The 20,733-nt window shown below is 36.6% G+C and overlaps 1 protein-coding gene across 2 annotated transcripts in view; it reads right to left on the bottom strand.

Annotated features, from left to right (window-relative positions):
- Window positions 1–1,461: 1,461 nt before the first annotated feature.
- LOC109065923 (inositol hexakisphosphate kinase 1-like) overlaps window positions 1,462–20,733 on the bottom strand; it is a 50,993-nt gene continuing 31,721 nt past the window's right edge. For both annotated transcript variants that reach the window (XM_019082903.2, XM_042712262.1), the window contains exons 3-6: window positions 9,019–9,223; window positions 8,231–8,406; window positions 6,108–6,283; window positions 1,462–2,562 (exon numbers count right to left, since the gene is read on the bottom strand). In XM_019082903.2, coding sequence (XP_018938448.1) covers window positions 2,047–2,562; window positions 6,108–6,283; window positions 8,231–8,406; window positions 9,019–9,223 — 1,073 coding nt within the window. In that variant the 3' untranslated portion in view covers window positions 1,462–2,046. The remainder of the gene's footprint in view (window positions 2,563–6,107; window positions 6,284–8,230; window positions 8,407–9,018; window positions 9,224–20,733) is intronic.

Here is a 20,733-nt window from a genome sequence, read left to right as displayed (position 1 = left end):
GACGATCTCCACTCGACTGCTGACGGGACTCACAAGGACAAACCTAGAAACCAATCTTGCTACATTTGCTGATGGTGGGCAGAATGTCACTGCAGCTGTCACTGTGGCAGCACCCTTTCAAAAGGCACTAATATATACCATTTAGGTACTAATTTGTGCACTTCAAGTACAAATCTGTACCTTTAAGGTACTGAAATGCATTTTCCAAACACTTTTATGACTAAGTAAGGTACAAAAGGTGTTCTTTTGAAAGTGTACCGTCCCAGTGACATCTTTGTACCTTTTTTATTCTTTCTGAGAGTGTATTGGTGTAATTAAAAGACAACCCTTCGAAATAACAATAAAAATAAAAATCATGCTCTTGTAATGTGTTTATAAAAATTTACAGTGCAGATGTTAGTGAGCACTAAAATACGTTTCTTAATCAGTAGGTTTATGTTGTTTTGCAATAAAAATATTTAAATATATTTTTTACATTTAAATCAAGAGTGGAAAAAATATCTGTAAACAAGTTTTTATACATTACACAATTTTGCTTTTAAATGATGTTTAAATATTTTGACAGATTAAGAAAAGTATTTTATTAAATTATTTATTTTACAGTGAGGCAATTCTTTGTAATGATAACCACGTTACAGACAGAGAAAAAGACTTTTGTAACACAAGGGAAATCTAAATTCAAGACTACAAATGCACTATTCCACCAAAACCCCTACGACTGCTAAATCACAGAGGGGGGATCAACAAAAATGTAAAAACACTAAAATGTAATGATTGCTTTAAATTTACAGAGTAAGATAACTACCAAAAAGCCCAAAATATAATTATAATAATAAAATAAAAAAGCATCATCAGACCGATTAAATAGGCTCGCATAGCTGAGCTGTGAATTCAACTATTGCCACAAGGCCAGATTCATCCTTTTTGTCATCAAAGATGAGTGGTTTAAAACCTCCTTTAAATGCCCCCAAGTCCTACAGTAAAGCTTTGACCAACTACTCTGATCTAAATTTGCTCCCTTTTAAACTCCTGGAGAAATACTGAGTGTTTATACAGAGAACAAGAACATCTCATATTTCAAACACCCCCACCCCAAAAAAATAAAAAATAAAAATAAAAATAAAAAAATAAATAAAAAAAATTCCAAGAAAAAAACAACATTGCATTAAAATATTTTTAAAACCATTAAGATTTTTTTTTTTTTTTTTTTTTTGCATGGTGACATTATTTTTTTATAACTAATCTTCCCTATCAGTCTCATTAGTACAGTATGATGTGAACAAATAATGATACAGTATTTAAAATGGCAAAGTACAATTCATGATGGAATTTGTTGTATTGAATTTTATTGATTATGTTTTAAAACAATGTGTGTCTGGAAATTTTTTTTGCATTATAATAAGAATTTGGGGAGAAATGCTTTCAGGCTAAATTTATCATGAAAATAATGTCACAAAAATCTTAAAGCTCCTAAAACAGGCTTTATTTATGCAATAAAACATCTTTCTTATTTTGATTTTGGGGTAAAATGCGACCTGGACTTTTCTTCTTGAGATTCTCACACACACACACACACACACACACACACACACACACACACACACACACACACACACCACACACACCACACACACACACACACACACACACACACACACACACACACACACACACACACGTGCTTTCTCTCTATATAGCTATCCCACACGCTAAGAGAGACCCTGACAGCGGACACGGCCTGAGTTCATGGTTCATTCCTGCAGTGCTTCAGCTGGCCACATGGTGGCGATAAATCCATGTGACAAACAAACTGAAACCCTCTTCTGTTGAGAGGAGGCTAGTAGCCATTTCTTTCCTGACAGCAGAACTTTCATACCTTCATAGGTAGAGGTCACCTCCATTTCTTGTGTGCACGGATCCCTCACGGTTCAAATAATAACTGAGACACACAAAACACAACTTCAGTTTTGTGTCACTGTGCAATCTTTACAAACATCTTTGTTTTTCTATGAAAATGTCAACAATCTGTGTGAAGTTGCTGGGCTGCTACTGGTTCTCATCTCGGATTTCCTGCAAAATGTTGATGAGGCTCTCTAGTCCGAGCACGTAGCCACGGTCAGGTCCGTCGTGGACAGTTTGGTCATCCCGGAAACCTTTAAATGTGCTGTGGGCGAAGTCTATCATCCGGACGTCCACACTCAGTGTCTGAGGAGGTGTATGGGGCTCTGAGGCCGGCGGGTTCTCCACAGACCCAAGCGCTGTGGCCTGATTCTGCTTATCTGATGGCAGTTCTGAGGGTTTCTGCCAGCCGTCGACAGACTCGGGGTCCTTGCCCTCATATATGATGAGCAGTGAGCTGGAGTAGAAGCGGTACGAGGCCTGACGCTCCAGGACAGCCTTCAGTCTGCATAGTTTGCTCAGGATTGGCTCAAAAAGGTCTTTACGCAGCTGCGTACCATTGTGCATGAACTGAAAGAGTGCATGTCGAAATCCCTCAATAGAAAGACCACGGCCATAGTACTTGTTCCTGCATAGATAATGACCGGTGTCCATCTGGTAGACCTGCAGAACAAACACAGGAGACACAAAGAGCTTGAATGATGAATGAATAAACAGGTAAGGCTGGCACTACAATGGTCAATGTGGGTTGTAAATTAGGAAAACTAAATCACCTGTTAAATTCTGTCAAGGTCTGATTGTACTGTCTTCAAGCCTTTCTTTTGCTTTTGTAACTTTTATTTAAAAAAAATAAAAGAATGTCTTTAATGAGAGAGAGCAGAAAAAATCCGGTGTCTTTACCCAGATACAATCTATGTATCGAAATGAAATCCCCGTTTTTATCCCTATTGTTCACATCTCAGATGTGGAAAAAGGCTCAAGAAATGACTGTGGAAACCGCAGACAGGTGGGAAGGTAGAACCTACTTACATAAATGCAAGTTTTTCTCCCATACCTATACAGGTCAATATATTGATATTAATCACTTCTTAATAAATTTTCATTGCACATGCAGGTTTACATATGTGAGAAAAGATTTATGTGCACAATGCAATTTTAGGGCTAGAAATGTTGGTAAATGCTGGAAAAGTTCTGTTAAACATAAAGTAGACTGAACAGCGGATTTTAGGCAGAAATGTTCACACACTGAAGCTGCAAGCATTTTTAGAAACAAAGCAAAATGTAAACCATGTCAGGCAATCAGATCTGAAATTATTAGGAGAGCGCATCAATACTAGAGTCTAAATCAACCTCTTCACTGCACTTGAGATCCAACACGAACTACAGCTGCCCCACAGATCAATAACCCTAAATAAATATTAATATATTATAGGATTATTTTGATTAGTTAGTACTTTTATACTGAATATTCAGGGCTGAACAGTGTGTTTGCATTTGCTATAATAAATTATGACATGCAAAGATAAATTTCAGTCCATATGTGCAATTAGTATCTTTTTTTTTTCTGCAAAGATTATTTACTGCCATAAATGTAATGAGTACAATGGGGTCATTCACTAACAATGTAAATGGTGTAACATAATTTACTATGAAAAACAGGTATTTGTAGGAAAGACTTTTTAAATATATTTTATACTACAGGGCCGTTGATTGCTTGAATCTGACAAATGTTCTGAGGTGTGCAGTTATTTTCCGGGAAACGCACAGCGAACGCAGTTCCATATCACTTCACATACTGTAGTCAACTGTAATAATGGAAATTACAGGACTAACAAAAAAAACAACATGACAGACGATTTTCCGAAAGTTAATACACATGACATTTCTCACTTGTGAGGTAATACCAGCGCTGTTTAGAGACACTGCTGCAGAACACTATTGAGGAACGCACAGAGGTAGCCTAATTCACACCAGCTCTCTCTCTTTCTTTCTCTTTCTCTGTGTGTCTCTGTCTCTCTCGCTCTCTTTCTAAGAACTTCATTAATAACTGCATTAGAATACTATCAATGGCTCAAGCCTCCATTACCAGCTTTAAAATGACGTTTTGGAACCAGCAAAAGAGGCGTTGGATGAGAAGCGGAATAAATAATCCTACTCACAATAGTGATTTAAGTACAAAAACCAGATGAATCCCTTTAAATATATCATCTGATCGATGTCTTGAGGTGTTAACTGTAGTATAAGTGGAATAATTGACTCCAGACCATTGAATTATTAGAAAAATAATGCACACCTGAGGTGTAATGGTGTAACTCCGCTTCGTGTCATGGGCGCATTAACAACTTGGGTTGGGTTTATTTTTCTAATTAGTGTGTGAATTGTTTTTTTTTTATTACTTAAAAATATATTTTCTTCTTTAATTTTAAAACAATCATTAAGATCTGTACACTAACACCTTACCCTAGGGTGAGGAAAATATTTGATTACTTATATTTTATTTTATTGGTTTAGGGACCAATTCTCACTATTTCTCACTATTAACAATAACTTCTGCCTCAATAAACTCCTAATTTGCTGCTTATTAACTTTAGGTAGGTTGTTAAATTTAGGCATTGGGTAGGATTAAGGGAATTTCTAGAATATGATCATTAATATGTGCTTTATACGTGAAAGTCGTGACATTTGCCAAGTATGGTGACCCATACTCGGAATTGGTGCTCTGCATTTAACCCATCCAAGAGCACACACACAGCTTGGGTAACCCATCCACCTGGAGAGTGGGCAGCACAGGGCACTTCAGCCAGTATTGAGAAGTGAACAGCGCTGTTCATTCACCATCTCCACACCACAACTCCTGGAGAACCAGTGGGCAGCTAACCATTAGGCCCCTTAGCTATAAATGATGTTTGCCTACGAAACCACCAGGGCACCCCTTCAGCCATTGTGGTATTGAGGGTGGAAGAGAGCGCTCCCTTTCACTGACCTTCACATTCCCTCCCACCTACAAATGCAAGTCTATAAACAAATGCAAGTCTTACTTTGTGTACTGAGTGCTGGGACTGAGAACAGTTTAAACCTTTCTCTTTGCTGCTGCTACAGTTACCTTTACTTTAAAATGTTTCTTCCCTTTTACCCCTAGAAATCTAATTGAGAAAATAACACACAATTGTTGATTATTATGTGAGCAAATACCTGCCAATGGGGTAAAAAAAACAAAACAAAAAAACCTTAATCCAAAGGAAAAGTCTTTTTTTCTTACCCAGTTGGCAGATTTTTTTTTCTTGTTTTAAGCATAAACTCACTTAATTTTTATACAAATAACTACTCTAAAATTAGTTTTCCTGTCAGTGTCAGGGATTCCTGTCCCATCTTCAGGCCACCAACTTGGGCCACCTACATGAGGCCAAGGTCAACTACATGAGGCCAAGGTCAACTACATTGGCCATAAAATAACCATTTTGGGCTCTCCACAGAAGCTTCCAGTTAACATTTATGAATTTTTTTTTTCTAAATGTGAAGAAAATGTTAAATTTGAACAACCTTTTTCCACTAAAAAGAGCCTTTTTGTACAATACAATGGAAAGGTTCTATGGGTGGTAAAGGTTCTTCATGAAACTATGGATGCCAATGAAGAACCTTTAATTGTAAAGGCAGATTTATACTTCTGCGTCAGACCTATGCTGTAGATTTTATGCCGTATCGGCTATGCGTCAGTTTTCATTTATACTTCTGCATCGTTGTACGTGTCAACTTTTAATTGTAATGTATGGTTTTTCGTGTGGAATGTTTGTGTTGTGTGTCACAGTATCACGGCAAAAGCCGATGAAGAAGCGGCTCGTCAGACAAGCATTATAGCCGTGATGGCAGCAAATAAATATCAAATCATTAAATCATTATTTAAAACTACAAAAAGGAGACAACAACGGAACAGGAGAAGATACGGCATTCTATCAGTCTCCACAAGGATATTAAAGTGCACATTATAAACACACACCAAACTCAAGTACATACAGAGGAAGGGGTTCTAGCAGACCAATCACAGCGCTTGCGGTCAGCGTAGAATTGACATGCTGTTAGATTTTTGGAGAGGTGCACGTCAGGCTTCGGCGTAAGGTGTGCGTCTATGCAGAGGCTACGGCGTAGGCTCGACGCAGAAGTATAAATCAGCCTTAAGAGTGTAAAAACCCCAATCATTGCTCCATACGCACCTGCATGCCGCACACACGCACTCCTAATGTGGCAGACGTGCTCTGCTCGCACTTCTTCATCTGGCGGGCGGCTTTCTCCTCTGACGCATCATCGCCGTGCTGCCGGGTGCCCATCTTCAAGTCCAGGATGCAGGGGTAGACGAAATGATGGACTACATTCTCCAACAGCAGAAATTCTGGTGGAGGTTTAGGGTCAAGAATCATAGACAACAGAGTGCAACATAAATGCACAAAGTTTATATATATATATATACATACATATATTTAACAATGTCTTTCTGAATACTCGATTCTGATTGCCTGGAATGCATGTGTTAAAACCCTTTAAAGCAGAGTAGTTCCAGTCAGTTTAATAACTATTCTTAATTAATACACAGTCACAATTCACACAGAAACATTTAGGTGCACACAAACTTGATTTTCTGTGCTGCCATGCGACTTCTATCAATAAAAAAGCTTTGCTACTGAAATGCTTCATTATATTTCTTAGAAGTGCAGTGGTAACGGTGCTGTTTTTTAAACTTACAGCTTTATTGTTTGTAGAGAGATTAAGATTTAATTATCCATTATTTAATACATTTCAAAAACATCTTTAAGTTAAACTACAGAAAGGGAAAAGTCTGCACTGTGGTATTCCTGATAATCTCATAGGCCGGCCATTCACTCATATTACTGGACATCTAAAAAGAACAGCGTGTTTCCCATGAGCCCATTCACTTTGACAAGTTTCACAATATTATCACAATCTGCCTGCCACTCATATAGCCAAAACCTCTCTTAGAAACAAACAGTTCTCTCTCTGCTGACTAAATCATTTATGAATAATGAGGATTTTGGAGAATTTCAAATGAGAGTCCTGAAGACATGAACATCTGCTTCCTGTTGCTCAGCTTGTGGAAATGCAATGGGTCATGGCAAAAATCATCACTCTACTGACAGAAAGGCTTCAACTTTACTCATTTTCTCTGATGGCAAATTACTTTGGGAATGTTTGTGTGTGGCATGAAATTTACTCTTGCTTGCCTCAAGTTTTTGGGATAACATTTGCCTTTACCAAAAAAAAAGGTGGGGGGTGGGGGAGGGGTAATAATAGTAGTATTTCCACAGTACCAGCTGTACTGTTGTACACCTATCACTATACAGTTTCTTACACCTTCCTTGAAGTCAAATTTAAGCACTTTTCAATATTTTACAGTATATTTGTTTTTAGCTTTTGCAGCACTTTACAGCTGTGGTGAATTACACTGTATAGGGTTGTTCAGATAGACTTATTTTAAAACATACTTTATTTGTACTTTAATAGTAATTATTAACTAAATAATATATCAAACATAATATAATAGAATCTAAAGTATTCTTTCATTAGCGCTGAGCTACATAAAGGGTGAGCATCCTGAAAGTAAAGTTCAGGTATAATTTTGCAGATCTCCAGCTGGTGTCCTCCATGAGTCTGTCTAATTAAGATTACCTGCAGATCTGCAATGATTATTAAAGCTTATCAAATTACAATGCTTCTGAGAAACAACCCACAAATCTATGTTTCATTATTTTAACACTCAGTGGCTTTTTGGAAAATGTAGCCCTGATGACAGAACAGTGGCTGCTAATTGCAAAAAGATTTACATCATGCATGATTTCTAGTGTTGATGCATGCAGCGACTGAATAACTATTAGGATTTGGTCCTCATTTCAACCGCAACTTGTGTTTTTTTTAATTTTCAAGTCACTTCGTTTTAAAGGGGACCTCCCTCCCATTTTACATTTACATTTATGCATTAAGCAGACAACTTGCAGTGCATTCAGGCTACCCATTTTTTTTTACCAGTATGTGTGTTCCCTGGGAATTGAACCCACGACCTTTTGCACTGCTAACACAATGCTCTACCACTGAGCCACAGGAATTTTTTCAAAACTAATTAGGCCTTCTCTGAATTATTTTTTTCTAAAAAGTAATTTACTCTGTCAAATAGCATATTATTGCAATTACAATTTCAAGCAGTTTCAAGCATTTTAATATAGTTGACTATTTGTCAAGAAAGTAAAACTTGTCCATCAACTACTGTACACACTTTTTTTCCAAACCAAAGTTTCTGAATAAACTGTGCTGTTTTAGAGCAGGATACTGTAGAGTTTCCTGTCTTTAGACTCGGAGCGCATACGGCTGAGCTGTTGTTTGTGGCAGCGCAGACTCCAGGGGTTGTGGCTGATCTTCTCTGAGCTCAGGCCGCTGTTGCTGTCCAGCATCTGGAAGGGCACATCCGAATGCAGGTCCAGGCGAGGACTCTTCAACTCCTGCAGACTACACAGACACACTAATTACCAACACTGCTGTGCAAGTGTGACTGCTGAAAATGTTTTGTGATGGTCAAACTCTTAAAATGAACATTTTATATGGGAATGTTTGCTTGGCAAATACACAAGTTTGATTCAGACAGATGTACTTGCTAGGAAGCACTGTTTTTGTTATTATCAAAGAGATCACATTTTCAATGTAATCAGTTCAATTTCAGCACCTCTGTTCCACCTCCGAGATCTTGACCTTTGCAACCAGGGTTATTATAATTAACTAAAAATAATGAAACTAAAATTAAAACCATAAAAAAGTTACTTGAAATAAAATATAAAAATAAATCATAAAAATAAAACAAAATATGCTGAAACTTCAATGAAAATATAAAATCTAAAAATAAAAACTGGTTCAAAATATTAATAAAAAACTATAATAAAATAAAATAACACTGTTCTTTGCTAAGGTTGGTAACTGTGTTATAATACCAGACCCAATGATAACACTTCTTCATCTGAAGATCCTCAGTCTAAAGTACAGTTTGATTTCATACAGAATGATTCTATCTGGTCATCAGCATGGGATTCTGTTACACAAATGACCAGTATGTGGATGTTCACTCACTTGTCGTTGCTGTCCCCATCGTGAGCAGGTCGGTCCTCTTTGTGCTCGCTGCTGGAGCGGTGGAGGCTACGGCGAGAGTGTTTTCGGCGAGGCTGATCTCTTTCAGACAGCTCTTCGTGGTCCAGCCCCTCGCTCTCTTCATATGGATATGCCACCAGATTGATGTAGCCATCAGAGTCTACCTCAAAACACACCAGCACCACACCTGCAACATCAACATTAACCTGTCAGCCTCTGGGACCTTGTGTTCTTGAATTCTATGAATTCAACAAAGATATCATCTGAATTGCACGTTATGACTCAAGACTCAGTCTATACCAGGTTATGGTTTAAATGAATAATAATGTGTCATATTTGCTTGTTGTGCAATCAAGCCCTTAATAAATTGTTTTTAAGGTCCAAAGCCCTAGTAATGCAATTTTATGACAAATCAAGACATACTTGCTGCTGATAATTCAGCTGGTACCAAAAACGGAATTGTAAATATTATTTTGGCATTGGACATGTAGACACTGGAGTGTTTAATTCCATTCTGTACACTCTGTCAAGTTCAATAATTATTCTGTACAAATTCATGTTTCAAATTGAGGCCAACACTAGTTTGCGTAAAGAGTGTCAAAAGTCAAAAGGTATAAACAGTGAAGATGATGCATGGAATATAAATTCAATCATATGCACACAAAGGAACACTAATATAATAGAGAAGATCAAACGTTTGGACAGTTTATGTGGTATGATGAATAAAGAATCTCAGAGAGATGCACACGTGTGGGAAGGAGGACAGTATTATAGTGGCTAGTGGGAAGGGCTGAATAATCCCATCATGCCTCTGTGCTGAAGCTCATTTTTAGGTCCGTGATGCGTCCTCAGTGATGTCAGCCAGGCAATGCGAGCTCATGAATGAAGACTGCGATGATGCTAATGAGCTAATTCAGGAAGACTTGTGCTGCACAGCCAGGCTGATCTGTAGGCTCTGGACTTTCTTTCCGGCATCTGCTCAGCCCAGCCTTTCATATTATGCATAATTAGGTCATACATTTTCCTATATTCTAGCTGCTTTCAATATCATTTAGGCTGAAGCAACTGATCTGTGACACCCACACAGACTGGGGCACTAAGTGAGCCAAAAATTACATATTTATTTTATATATTTAAAAGTATATATTTATAAATCACTACAGTATCAAGACAAATTACATTTTGTTCACACGTAACCCGAGACAAACACTGTGCACTGACAGACATTATGCATGAGGTATGAGATATTATGCACAATTTCTGGCAACATTGTTGCCTCGAATGCACAGACACTATTGGAAGAGAAGTGAACAGAGCTGGACAATGACCGTTAAACTAAAAGTTTTCTATTGTCCTCTTGCACGTTTCTATTGTCCTGCTACACATTTTAACCTGTTTAACACTCCTGTTAAATCTGCTTTGACACATCTGTATTGTATAAAGGTGACTTGACTTGACTTGACTTGATGAGGATGCCATGGCAGAAGATATAATGATAGGATATGTTAACAGAGAAAAAGAAGATTGACGCACAAGTACTTGTTAACAATTTAAGACCACATGACAGGGAATAAAACCTATGGAAGGATATCATGAATGAGCTATTAGTAAGATTAGAGTGGGTCATTTTAAATCAGATATATATCTCTCTGATTAATTGAATGCTAATTTCTACAATGCAGAAAACGTGGACTGAATCATGGAACAGTCATAAAAATGGAATTTACTGTATAATACGGAATGTCATGGAATTTGGCAAATTTTGAATGCATAAATTAAAAGTAGGACTCTACTCTAGTGTAAAAAGAATACGACTTAAAAATAAAGTCTGCATGTTGTGCATGCGTGTCTCATTGAATGAGTGGCACAGTTTCATCTACTACACATACTCAACCATGCATACTGCTCGTAATGTTTTCAATGTCTGGCGTCTCACTATATGAGAACATGTACACATGAAATTCATCTGCAGAGCTGTTCTGAGAGTTACTTTACCAGCATTTCACCATTTCATTTGAGAAAACTACTTTGTATTAAATTATAAATCCAGAAAAAATTTAGACAACATACAAATTATGAAAAAATAATTTCCTTCTGAAAGATTTGTATTTTTTTTTGCCAGCAATAGCTGTGGCTGCAGGTTAGCTAAAGAAGTGATATGATTATTTTAACCCCTAAAACTTCTGTAACACTTCTAATTCTCATATTTAGAGTTTGTGCTCATCCCACTCTGTTGACATTTGAAAACAATGCCATGTGATTCGTAAGGACAAGTCTATTTATAAATCTTGCTGTGACTAGATGAGGAAAAATAACAAGCTTCAATGTTACTCTAGCAAGACCTGAAATAGTCAGTGGAAGTTACCGATGTCCGGCATGCATTTAGCCCCATCAAAACTCACAGGGAGAAGCGGTTCATATGGAAGGCATGCTGTGAATCTAGAACGTGAGATGTTTTGGGGGGTGGTGGTGATGGCGAACATGATGGTCAAGCATACACGTTTGCACTGCAGACAAATAATAGCAGCTCACATTGCCTTTTACAGGCTGCCCGAACGATGCCATTTCATGCTTTAACTAAACTTTATTTTAAGTACACAAACTTATTTTAAGTCTACAACATCATTTCTACATAACCAAATATCTCAGAATGTCATTGACATCTCATAAGCGTAGAGGAAAAACAAAACAAAACAAACAATTCAGGTCCCAAAATAAATATAGCATGGAGGAACATTTATCAATTCTTTCAAATGCAGCATCAGTTTTGAGAACATGAAGAGAATATGAAGAATTTGTAACTCAAGGGTCTCACGTTCCGAAAAGTATAATTAAAATAATAACAACATGAGCAACAGGGGCAGATATTGCCTAATAGTGCTGGACGATAAGGCCAAAATATTATCACAATATTTATTTATATATCATATGATATCGATATTTATCACAATATTAAGTACGCAGTCGCAGTTTGCCATTTTCTCCGTGCTCGAGCAGCTGTAGTGACAGTGTCTCTTAAGCAATGCAGGTGTTTTGTAGCTGGATGTAAAAGTAAATATAAGATTCATTTTCTCCCGACATCAGAGCCACTGAGGACGCAGTGCATTAGTTTTGTTTTTTATGGTAACGCGCCACCAAATACACAAAAAACTGAAGAGAGGGATGGGGTGAGCAGAGCTCATTATCATTTAAACAGACATGCAAAGGGTAAGGTAAAAGGGTGTTGTTTTACATGACCAGTGAGGAATTTTAACCAAAGTATGGTGCAGACATTTCATGAAGACCCTAAAGAATCATTGTGGAAAATGGGCATCTGATGTCCCCTTTAAAGGGGCCATGAACTGAGAAATCAAAATTCCCTTGATCTTTTGACATATAAGAGGTCATCGTACTATAAAAACACATAAACAGATTATACTGAAGCCAGTCTGCCAAAACGGCAGCTTGTTGAATGTGCCGCTCTATGACATAAGTGTGGATAAACTCTACACTATTCTTTTCAGAAAGATTGAAATTAAAAGATGATGCTGTGCGACTATGTGTGAGTAACTGTTTTTATTACGTGCTCACTATTGCTTTGTCTGTTATAACAGATCGTTTGATATCTGTTTTAACCTAAATCACAGCAACGTTTATCTGTGAAGGATGTCGTCTGTCAAACATTTATGCAGATTTTTAAACGTGGAAAACTGTTAAACTGATGATACAGATAAAGTTGACCAGCAACACTGCTCAGAAAGTTGCACCGTGTATCATCAGCTTTAGCCAATCATAGCAGTGGGATTTACTTCCGAGTCGACAGGCTGCCACGCCAACCAGAGCGTTCTGATGAGGCAGTTAAAACAGGACAGAAAATAGCCTAATACTGCTAAATTATGATGTTTTTTTAATGTAAAAATCTTGATAACATTACAAGTAGAGCTCAGAGAACAGTACAAAATAATAAAAAGGCAGTTCATGACCCCTTTAATGCTCTGGCGTTTGTTAGACCTTGAGAATGAATGTAAACATAACCTGTTTGTGCACAATTAAATTCCATAGAGTAAGCTACTAATTTAGGGGTCATCCTTGAAAACCATTTTATTTCCCCCCAAATTGTGTTTTCCATTGTGTTTTTCCAGATTCTGTGTTTTATGATTTAACATACTTAATAACACTTAAAAAAAGGTGTCTAATGAAATGAATTAGCCAATAAATTAACCAATTTAATCAATCTTTTAAAAAGCTAATTTACAACAATACACTGCATTTTTATCTTTTTCAAATAAGAATGTATATATTAAAACATGCATGAAAAAATATCTTGGTTGTGTGATATTCCTTAAAAATAATAGTAATATAACTTAGAGAACTACATTTTAGTACACAACAATAATATTTCTGTCATCATATCTTCAAGTTAATCCAGTAAGATTAGTCCATTGAGCTCTTTTCTAAAGCTGCAACAAAGGATTAAATTGAAAATCAATTAATCTAACGATTATTAGAACGATTAATTGACATTGATTACTTCACTGAATCAGTAGCTTTGATGGATTATTCAGCTTTTGCAATTTGTTAAAATACTGATTTATACATAAGGCTGGGCGATATGGCCTAAAAAACAATCCCAGATATTTTCACCAAAAATCAGATTAACGATTTAAATCGATTTTTTTGCCCCCCTACAATATTCAAATGACAATGAAATTGTTCAAAACAAGTTTTAATATAATTCTTTACTTAATATTTACCAGTCAAATTTATAACTGAGAAGATGTTTTTTTTTAAAAAAAGCAGTAACGTTATTACCTTAATGCTGGAAAGACCTTTATTTTTTTTATATATTTTTTTTCAATTTAATACTAGCCCACCATGCATCTAACCATCCACTCAGCGTTAAGAGCCTGTTAAGATTAAAACTGGCAACTACGCAGTGAGTAAATTTTTTCTTAAATAAATTAATTGTAAATAGAGCAGACACTGTAACTGTGTCTACACCGGACGCAAGAGTTGTTGTTCTGTGCCCCACTGCGCTAAAAGTCTGTCTAAACTTGACATCACACTACAGTTGCATTTCGTCATAAATAGAACGAGCATCAGATTACTGATGGGGATCGTGTCGCATCACGCTGCGTCCAGTTTAGACAACATCACTGGGTTCTATTGTCTTTTTGTCGGATTGCGTCACTTGTGCCCGGTGTAGACATTGCATGCGTTTTTTAATGGGTTATGTTACAGCCCTGCTTGTCTTTAATGTTTTTATTAAATATCTGTATTGACTGCATGATCATATCATCTTATTATTTACTGCCATGCGAGCTACAAAAGTAAAGCTCGGTGAGCCGTGCAACGAGCATTGCTGCAGGTTCCTTTTTGGCGGATATGCTGTGCTTGTGCTGCCGTGGTCTTGTTCATTTTGTAGGGCAAAACATCTCTCTCACTCGGTAGCAGAGTATGTGAGTGGAGCGGCAACTATTTTCCTCCGCGCTCCAAGCATTTAATAATCACTCCGCTCCAGCTCCACTCGGTGCTCACTGATACCAGAAACACCGCTCTGCCTTCGCTCCGTGGCTGAAGTATTTCAGTATGTTTGAAATTTTATGTTCATAACGTAGCCTATATTAAAATACAAATAAATAAAATAACAGTAGGCTATTGTGTGCAAACATTTTTTTCCTACCACATTCCAAACTAATAACATTGTCAGCATTAAAAGGTATAATTGCTGCTTTCTGCGGTGCAATTTTGTTTGTGATGAAAATAGCAGTTCATTTTTGTCAATTATTTTATCTACAGATCGATGCATTTCTTACAGATTTCAAAATCATTCAAAATCGGATACAGATTACATTTGTTTGAATGCATTATTGCGAAAGCGATTGCGTGTGAATGTGCTGTATCTGTTTAAATCATGCTTTAAGCCGAAAATATTCAGTAAAAGGAACAGACAAACTCCTTGAGAACTAGCCTATAACGTCCCGCTCGGTTATTGCCTTCATTATAATCTTCTGATTTGAGAGATCCATCTGTATCAAGCTATAGCTAAATATGTTTAACGTGAATTCTTGCTAAATATGCAGTTATGAATTGTACTCGTGATGGAGTGGTGGTGGAGCTCTCTTGGAGCGAGTGAAAACCACAATGCTCTGACTTTTAAAAAAATCACACCGCTCCACTCCGCGCTCCGGAGAAACATACTCTGCTCAGCAGCATGTCTCTGTATGGCAAACTCGCGGAGGAGGGTTGAGCCCAATCGGAACTACAGGAGCCCTGAGTGGAGCGTCGGTGGATGTTAAAAAGAAAACCGATTTTCATTCAAACAAACCGATGTAAACTACACATTCGAGTTAATCGATAAAATCGATTTATCACCCAGCCCTAGTTATACATATTGTTTACATATTCATATAGATCTGTTTTATAGTAAAAAAAAATAAATAAATCAATTGTCACTGTTTTTTTCATATTTAACACCGTAAAGCTGCTTGCTTTAAAGCAACCTATTGTTTAAAGTGCATTATAAATAAAGGTGACGTGAAGTGACTTTACTGGAGTGCCGAACTGCAGAGCTGGTGCAAACATATCTACATTGCTATGATCAGATGCTTTCTGAACTGCTGTTTCCTCACCGCTGTCATGTTTGTTGTGTGTTTATTTTGTTATTGAGAGGAAAGCACGCAGCACATATTTACATATTTATCTAAACTCTGCTCTGAGCAACATTAGGATGTTCGCTAACAGTAAACCGCTGTTTGCTTATATAAAAATTATTTTTACCCCTAAGTGAAGAATGAAAATGTTGTTCACTATGAGTATATCGGGCCTTCACACATGACAGTATTTTTGTAAAACTTCCCACAATCTACTGGTTCGGCGGATAGTATCCGGGAGAGCTGTATTACAGTCTTACGCTACAGCGCCACACTGGTCACACTGCATTACTGCAGGCCCTTCCATTAGGTCATATGAGATCAAATGGCTATTCAACAAAAAAAATATTTCTAGACAATTTTTCATTGTCAACGTTGTTGATAATGTCTACTAATTGTTTCAGGCGAAATGAGATCAGAGAGGACCTGTGACGCTGAACATCTCGAGAGAAGCAGCACTGGAACAGGTGGTTTTCATCAGTCTCTGGACTCTGGCTTTCCTCTGACATGACACTGATGTCATAACATCCCTCTTCACTGCACCTGTTCTTCGAGGCTCTGTTTCCTGTGGTCGCTACATCAGAGCAACTATATGATAATAGTGTCCTCGTCTCTCATGACAGTTCACATCCTATCTCAGACTAGGTTCTGTGCAGCAGACAGACCTCATCATCTGACAGCAAACAGGCATTGTGATGAATAAGTGAGAACAGAGGCCATGTGTCATAGAGCTGTACATGATACAGACAACAGGAACATAAGGATGACAAACAGGAAATGAGATGACGGACTGTTTGAATTCTCCTCACCGCATACTGCATGGAAAAGTGGTTTATCAAAACTGCAAGCTCTAATTTGACAGGTTTATATCATACTACTATCATTGCTAGTTTTACTTGAACTTAGTGCTGCGTTTGACACCATAGATCACGACATACTCATAGATAGATTACAAAACTATACAGGTATCCAAGGGCAGGCTTTAAGATGGTTTAGATCCTACCTTTCCGATCGCTACCACTTTGTTTATCTAAATGGGGAGTCATCTCATTTACCACCAGTAAAATATGGAATGCCACAAGGATCTGTCCTAGGTCCCCTTCAATATACATGTTGCCCCTTGGTAATATCATTAGAAAATACGGGATTAGTTTCCACTGTTATGCTGATGATACTGAACTATACATCTCAACAAGACCAGGTGAAACTTCAAAATTATCTAAGCTAACAGTGTGTGTTAAAAATGTAAAAGATTGGATGACCAATAATTTTCTTCTATTAAATTCAGATAAGACAGAGATATTACTTATTGGACCAGAAAACATTACACAGAATCTCGTAGATTACAATGTGCAATTAGACGGATGTACTGTTACTTCCTCTACAGTCAAAAATCTGGGTGTTATATTAGACAGTAACTTGTCTTTTGAAAATCATATTTTCCCATGTTACAAAAACAGCATTCTTCCATCTTAGAAACATTGCCAAGCTACGAAACATGTTACCTGTTCCTGATGCAGAAAAGCTAGTTCATGCATTCATGACCTCTAGACTGGACTATTGTAATGCACTTCTAGGTGGTTGTCCTGCATCCTCAATAAACAAGCTACAGGTAGTCCAAAATGAAGTGGCTAGAGTCCTTACCAGGTCAAGAAAAATATGATCATATTACCCCAATTTTACAGTCTCTGCACTGGCTACCTATTAATTTCCGTATCAGTTACAAAATATTATTACTTACTTATAAGGCCCTTAATGTCTTAGCTCCTGCGTGGATAACTAGTCTTCTACCACGCTACAATCCATCACGCTCCCTAAGGTCACAAAACGCTGGACTTTTGATAGTACCTAGGATAGCAAAGTCCACTAAAGGAGGTACAGCTTTTTCGCATTTGGCTCCCAAACTCTGGAATAGCCTTCCTGATAATGTTCGGGGTTGAGACACACTTCCTCTGTTTAAATCTAGATTTAAGAACACACCTTTTTGGCCAAGCATTCAAATAATGCATCTTATAATTTTGGACTGCAGTTATATCTGATCAAATGCGCATTATTATTCTTTAACTTGTGTTAAACTAATTAATTTTATTTGGCTGGAACAGCAGCTACGCTAATTATGTCTCTATTTGTTTCTCTGTTTTAGGATTTACACAAGCTCCAGTCTGGATCCAGAACACCTGAGAAGAGATGATGCCAACCCCTCAGAGGACCTCAGATGATGATAACCCCGAAACAACATACAGAACTACCACATTTTGCTCTAAGTTTGATTGCATAATTGCTGTTAATAGTGTTAATCGTCTGTTTGTTTACGTCTTTTATTGATTTTTCTGAACATTTCTGCCATATACACATAAACTGACAGTCACCACTGATAAGCTACTACTAAATATTGTAGAAACGTAATTTTCTGTAAAGTTGCTTTGCAATGATTTGTATCGTAAAAAGCGCTATACAAATAAACTTGAATTGAATTGAATTGAACTATGAGCAATTCTGAGTAATGATGCATCATGATTTTTTTCCAATACAAAAATTAAGGAATTACAAAATACCAAAACAAAAATTTATTCATTCAGCCAGCTGAAGATAATTTCTTTAAATAATCAAGTCATTAACTTTATTTAATAATCAACACTCAAAAACTTTGTATATAAGTTGTATATATATATTTTAATTGCACATAAGGGAGTTTTTATATCAATGATTTAAAGTACTGACTATATGTTTGTCATCTCATTCCTCTCATATAGCAACCAGAGAAGTTTCTTCTGCTCATCAGCCTGCATTATTTGATCAAAAATACAGAAAAAAACAGTAATATTGTGATATATTATTACAATTTAAAATAATTGTTTATAATTTATTATACTTTAAATTATCAGTTTATTTCTGTGATGCAAAGCTGAATTTTTAGGATCATTATCACATGATCCTTTAGAAATCATTCTAATATGATGATTCATTATCAAAGTTGGAAACAGTTCTGGTGCTTAATATTTTTTCAGAACATGTGATACTTTTGTAGGATACTTTGATGAATAAAAAGTAAAAAAAAGAAAAAAAAAGAAGCTATGATTTTAAAATATAAATATTTTGTAATAACAATATACACTACTGGTCAGTAATTTGGGGTCAGTCATTTTTTTTTTCTTTATTTTTTTTAAATAAAATCAATACTTTTATTCAGCAAGGATGTGTTAAATTGATAAAAAGTGATAGTAAAGAAAATATATTATTAGAATATATATTATTAGAATTTTTTTTTTATTTTGAATAAATGCAGTTCTTTTTAACCTTTTATTCATCAACAATATTAGCAGAACTGTTTCCAACACTCATAATAAATCAGAATATTAGAATGATTTCTAAATGATCATGTGATAGACTGGATGTTACATGTGACACTGAAGGCTGGAGTAATGATGCTGAAAATTCAGCTTTATATCACAGGAATAAATTATTTTTTTAAAGTATATTCAAATAGAAAACTATTATTTTAAGTTGTAATAATATTTCACAATATTACTGTTTTTTCTGAATTTTTGATCAAATAAACGCAGGCTTGATGAGCAGAAGAAACTTCTTTCAAAAACATTAAAAATGGTAATGTTTCCAAACTTTTGGTCTGTACTGTAATTATGTTTACCCCAATTCGTTGCTGAAATATAAACATTTAAACAGTGGCTGTCTGGTTTGTTCAAGAATACAAAATATAATAAAGACAGCAGGTTAAGTAAAAATATAATGAATATGTCATATAGAGCATATATTTACAAACCCAATTCCAAAAAAGTTGGGACACTGTACAAATTGTGAATAAAAACAGAATGCAATGATGTGGAAGTTTCAAATTTCAGTATTTTATTCAAAATACAACATAGATGACATATCAAAAGTTTAAACTAAGAAAATATATCATTTTAAGGGAAAAATAAGTTGATTTTCAATTTCATGGCATCAACACATCTCAAAAAAGTTGGGACAAGGCCACGTTTACCACTGTGTGGCATCCCCTCTTCTTTTTATAACAGTCTGCAAACGTCTGGGGACTGAGGAGACAAGTTGCTCAAGTTTAGGAATAGGAATGTTGTCCCATTCTTGTCTAATACAGGCTTCTAGTTGCTCAACTGTCTTAGGTCTTTTATGTCGCATCTTCCTCTTTATGATGCGCCAAATGTTTTAGGAATGTTGTAGATTTGTTGTGTAGTATGGGCTTTTCAGTTCCTGGATCCTTCTTCTACACAGCCATGATGTTGTAATTGATGCAGTATGTGGTCTGGCATTGTCATGTTGGAAAATGCAAGGTCTTCCCTGAAAGAGACGATGTCTGGATGGGAGCATATGTTGTTCTAGAATTTGGATATACCTTTTAGCATTGATGGTGCCTTTCCAGATGTGTGAGCTGCCCATGCCACACGCGCTTTTGCAACCCCATACCATCAGAGATACATGCTTATGAACTGAGCGCTGATAACATCTTGGGTTGTCCTTGTCCTCTTTAGTCCGGATGACATGGCGTCCCAGTTTTCAAAAAGAACTTCAAATTTTGATTCGTCTGACCACAGTCCATTTTAAATGAGCCTTGGCCCAGAGAAAACAGATGCGTTTGTGGATCATGTTTAGATATGGCTTCTTTTTTGAACTATAGAGTTTTAGCCGGCAACGGCGAATGGCACGGTGGATTGGTTTCACCGACAATGTTTTCTGGAAGTATTCCTGAGCCCATGTTGTGATTTCCATTACAGTAGCATTCCTGTATGTGATGCAGTGCCGTCTAAGGGCCCGAAGATCACGGGCATCCAGTGTGGTTTTTCAGCCTTGACCCTTAAGGCCCGTTCACACCAAGGACTAAAACTATAAAGATAACGATAAAGATATAGTTCTAAAAATCGTTTTCAGTATTAAAGAACAGCAGCGTCCACACCACAACTATAACGATAAAAGACAAAGAAAAATGATATCGTTGGAATCACTTTCAAAACGATTTTTTCCAGCTGATGAACAATAAAAAATTGACAGCCAATCAGAATGCATCCTGCTGTAACGCGCTCGAGAACTTAAA

This window comes from Cyprinus carpio, chromosome A22, assembly GCF_018340385.1.
Source record: "Cyprinus carpio isolate SPL01 chromosome A22, ASM1834038v1, whole genome shotgun sequence".
Taxonomy (NCBI): Eukaryota; Metazoa; Chordata; class Actinopteri; order Cypriniformes; family Cyprinidae; genus Cyprinus; species Cyprinus carpio.
The sequence above is the reverse complement of the archived record's forward strand: the minus strand, read 5'-3'. Positions and strand labels throughout refer to the sequence as shown.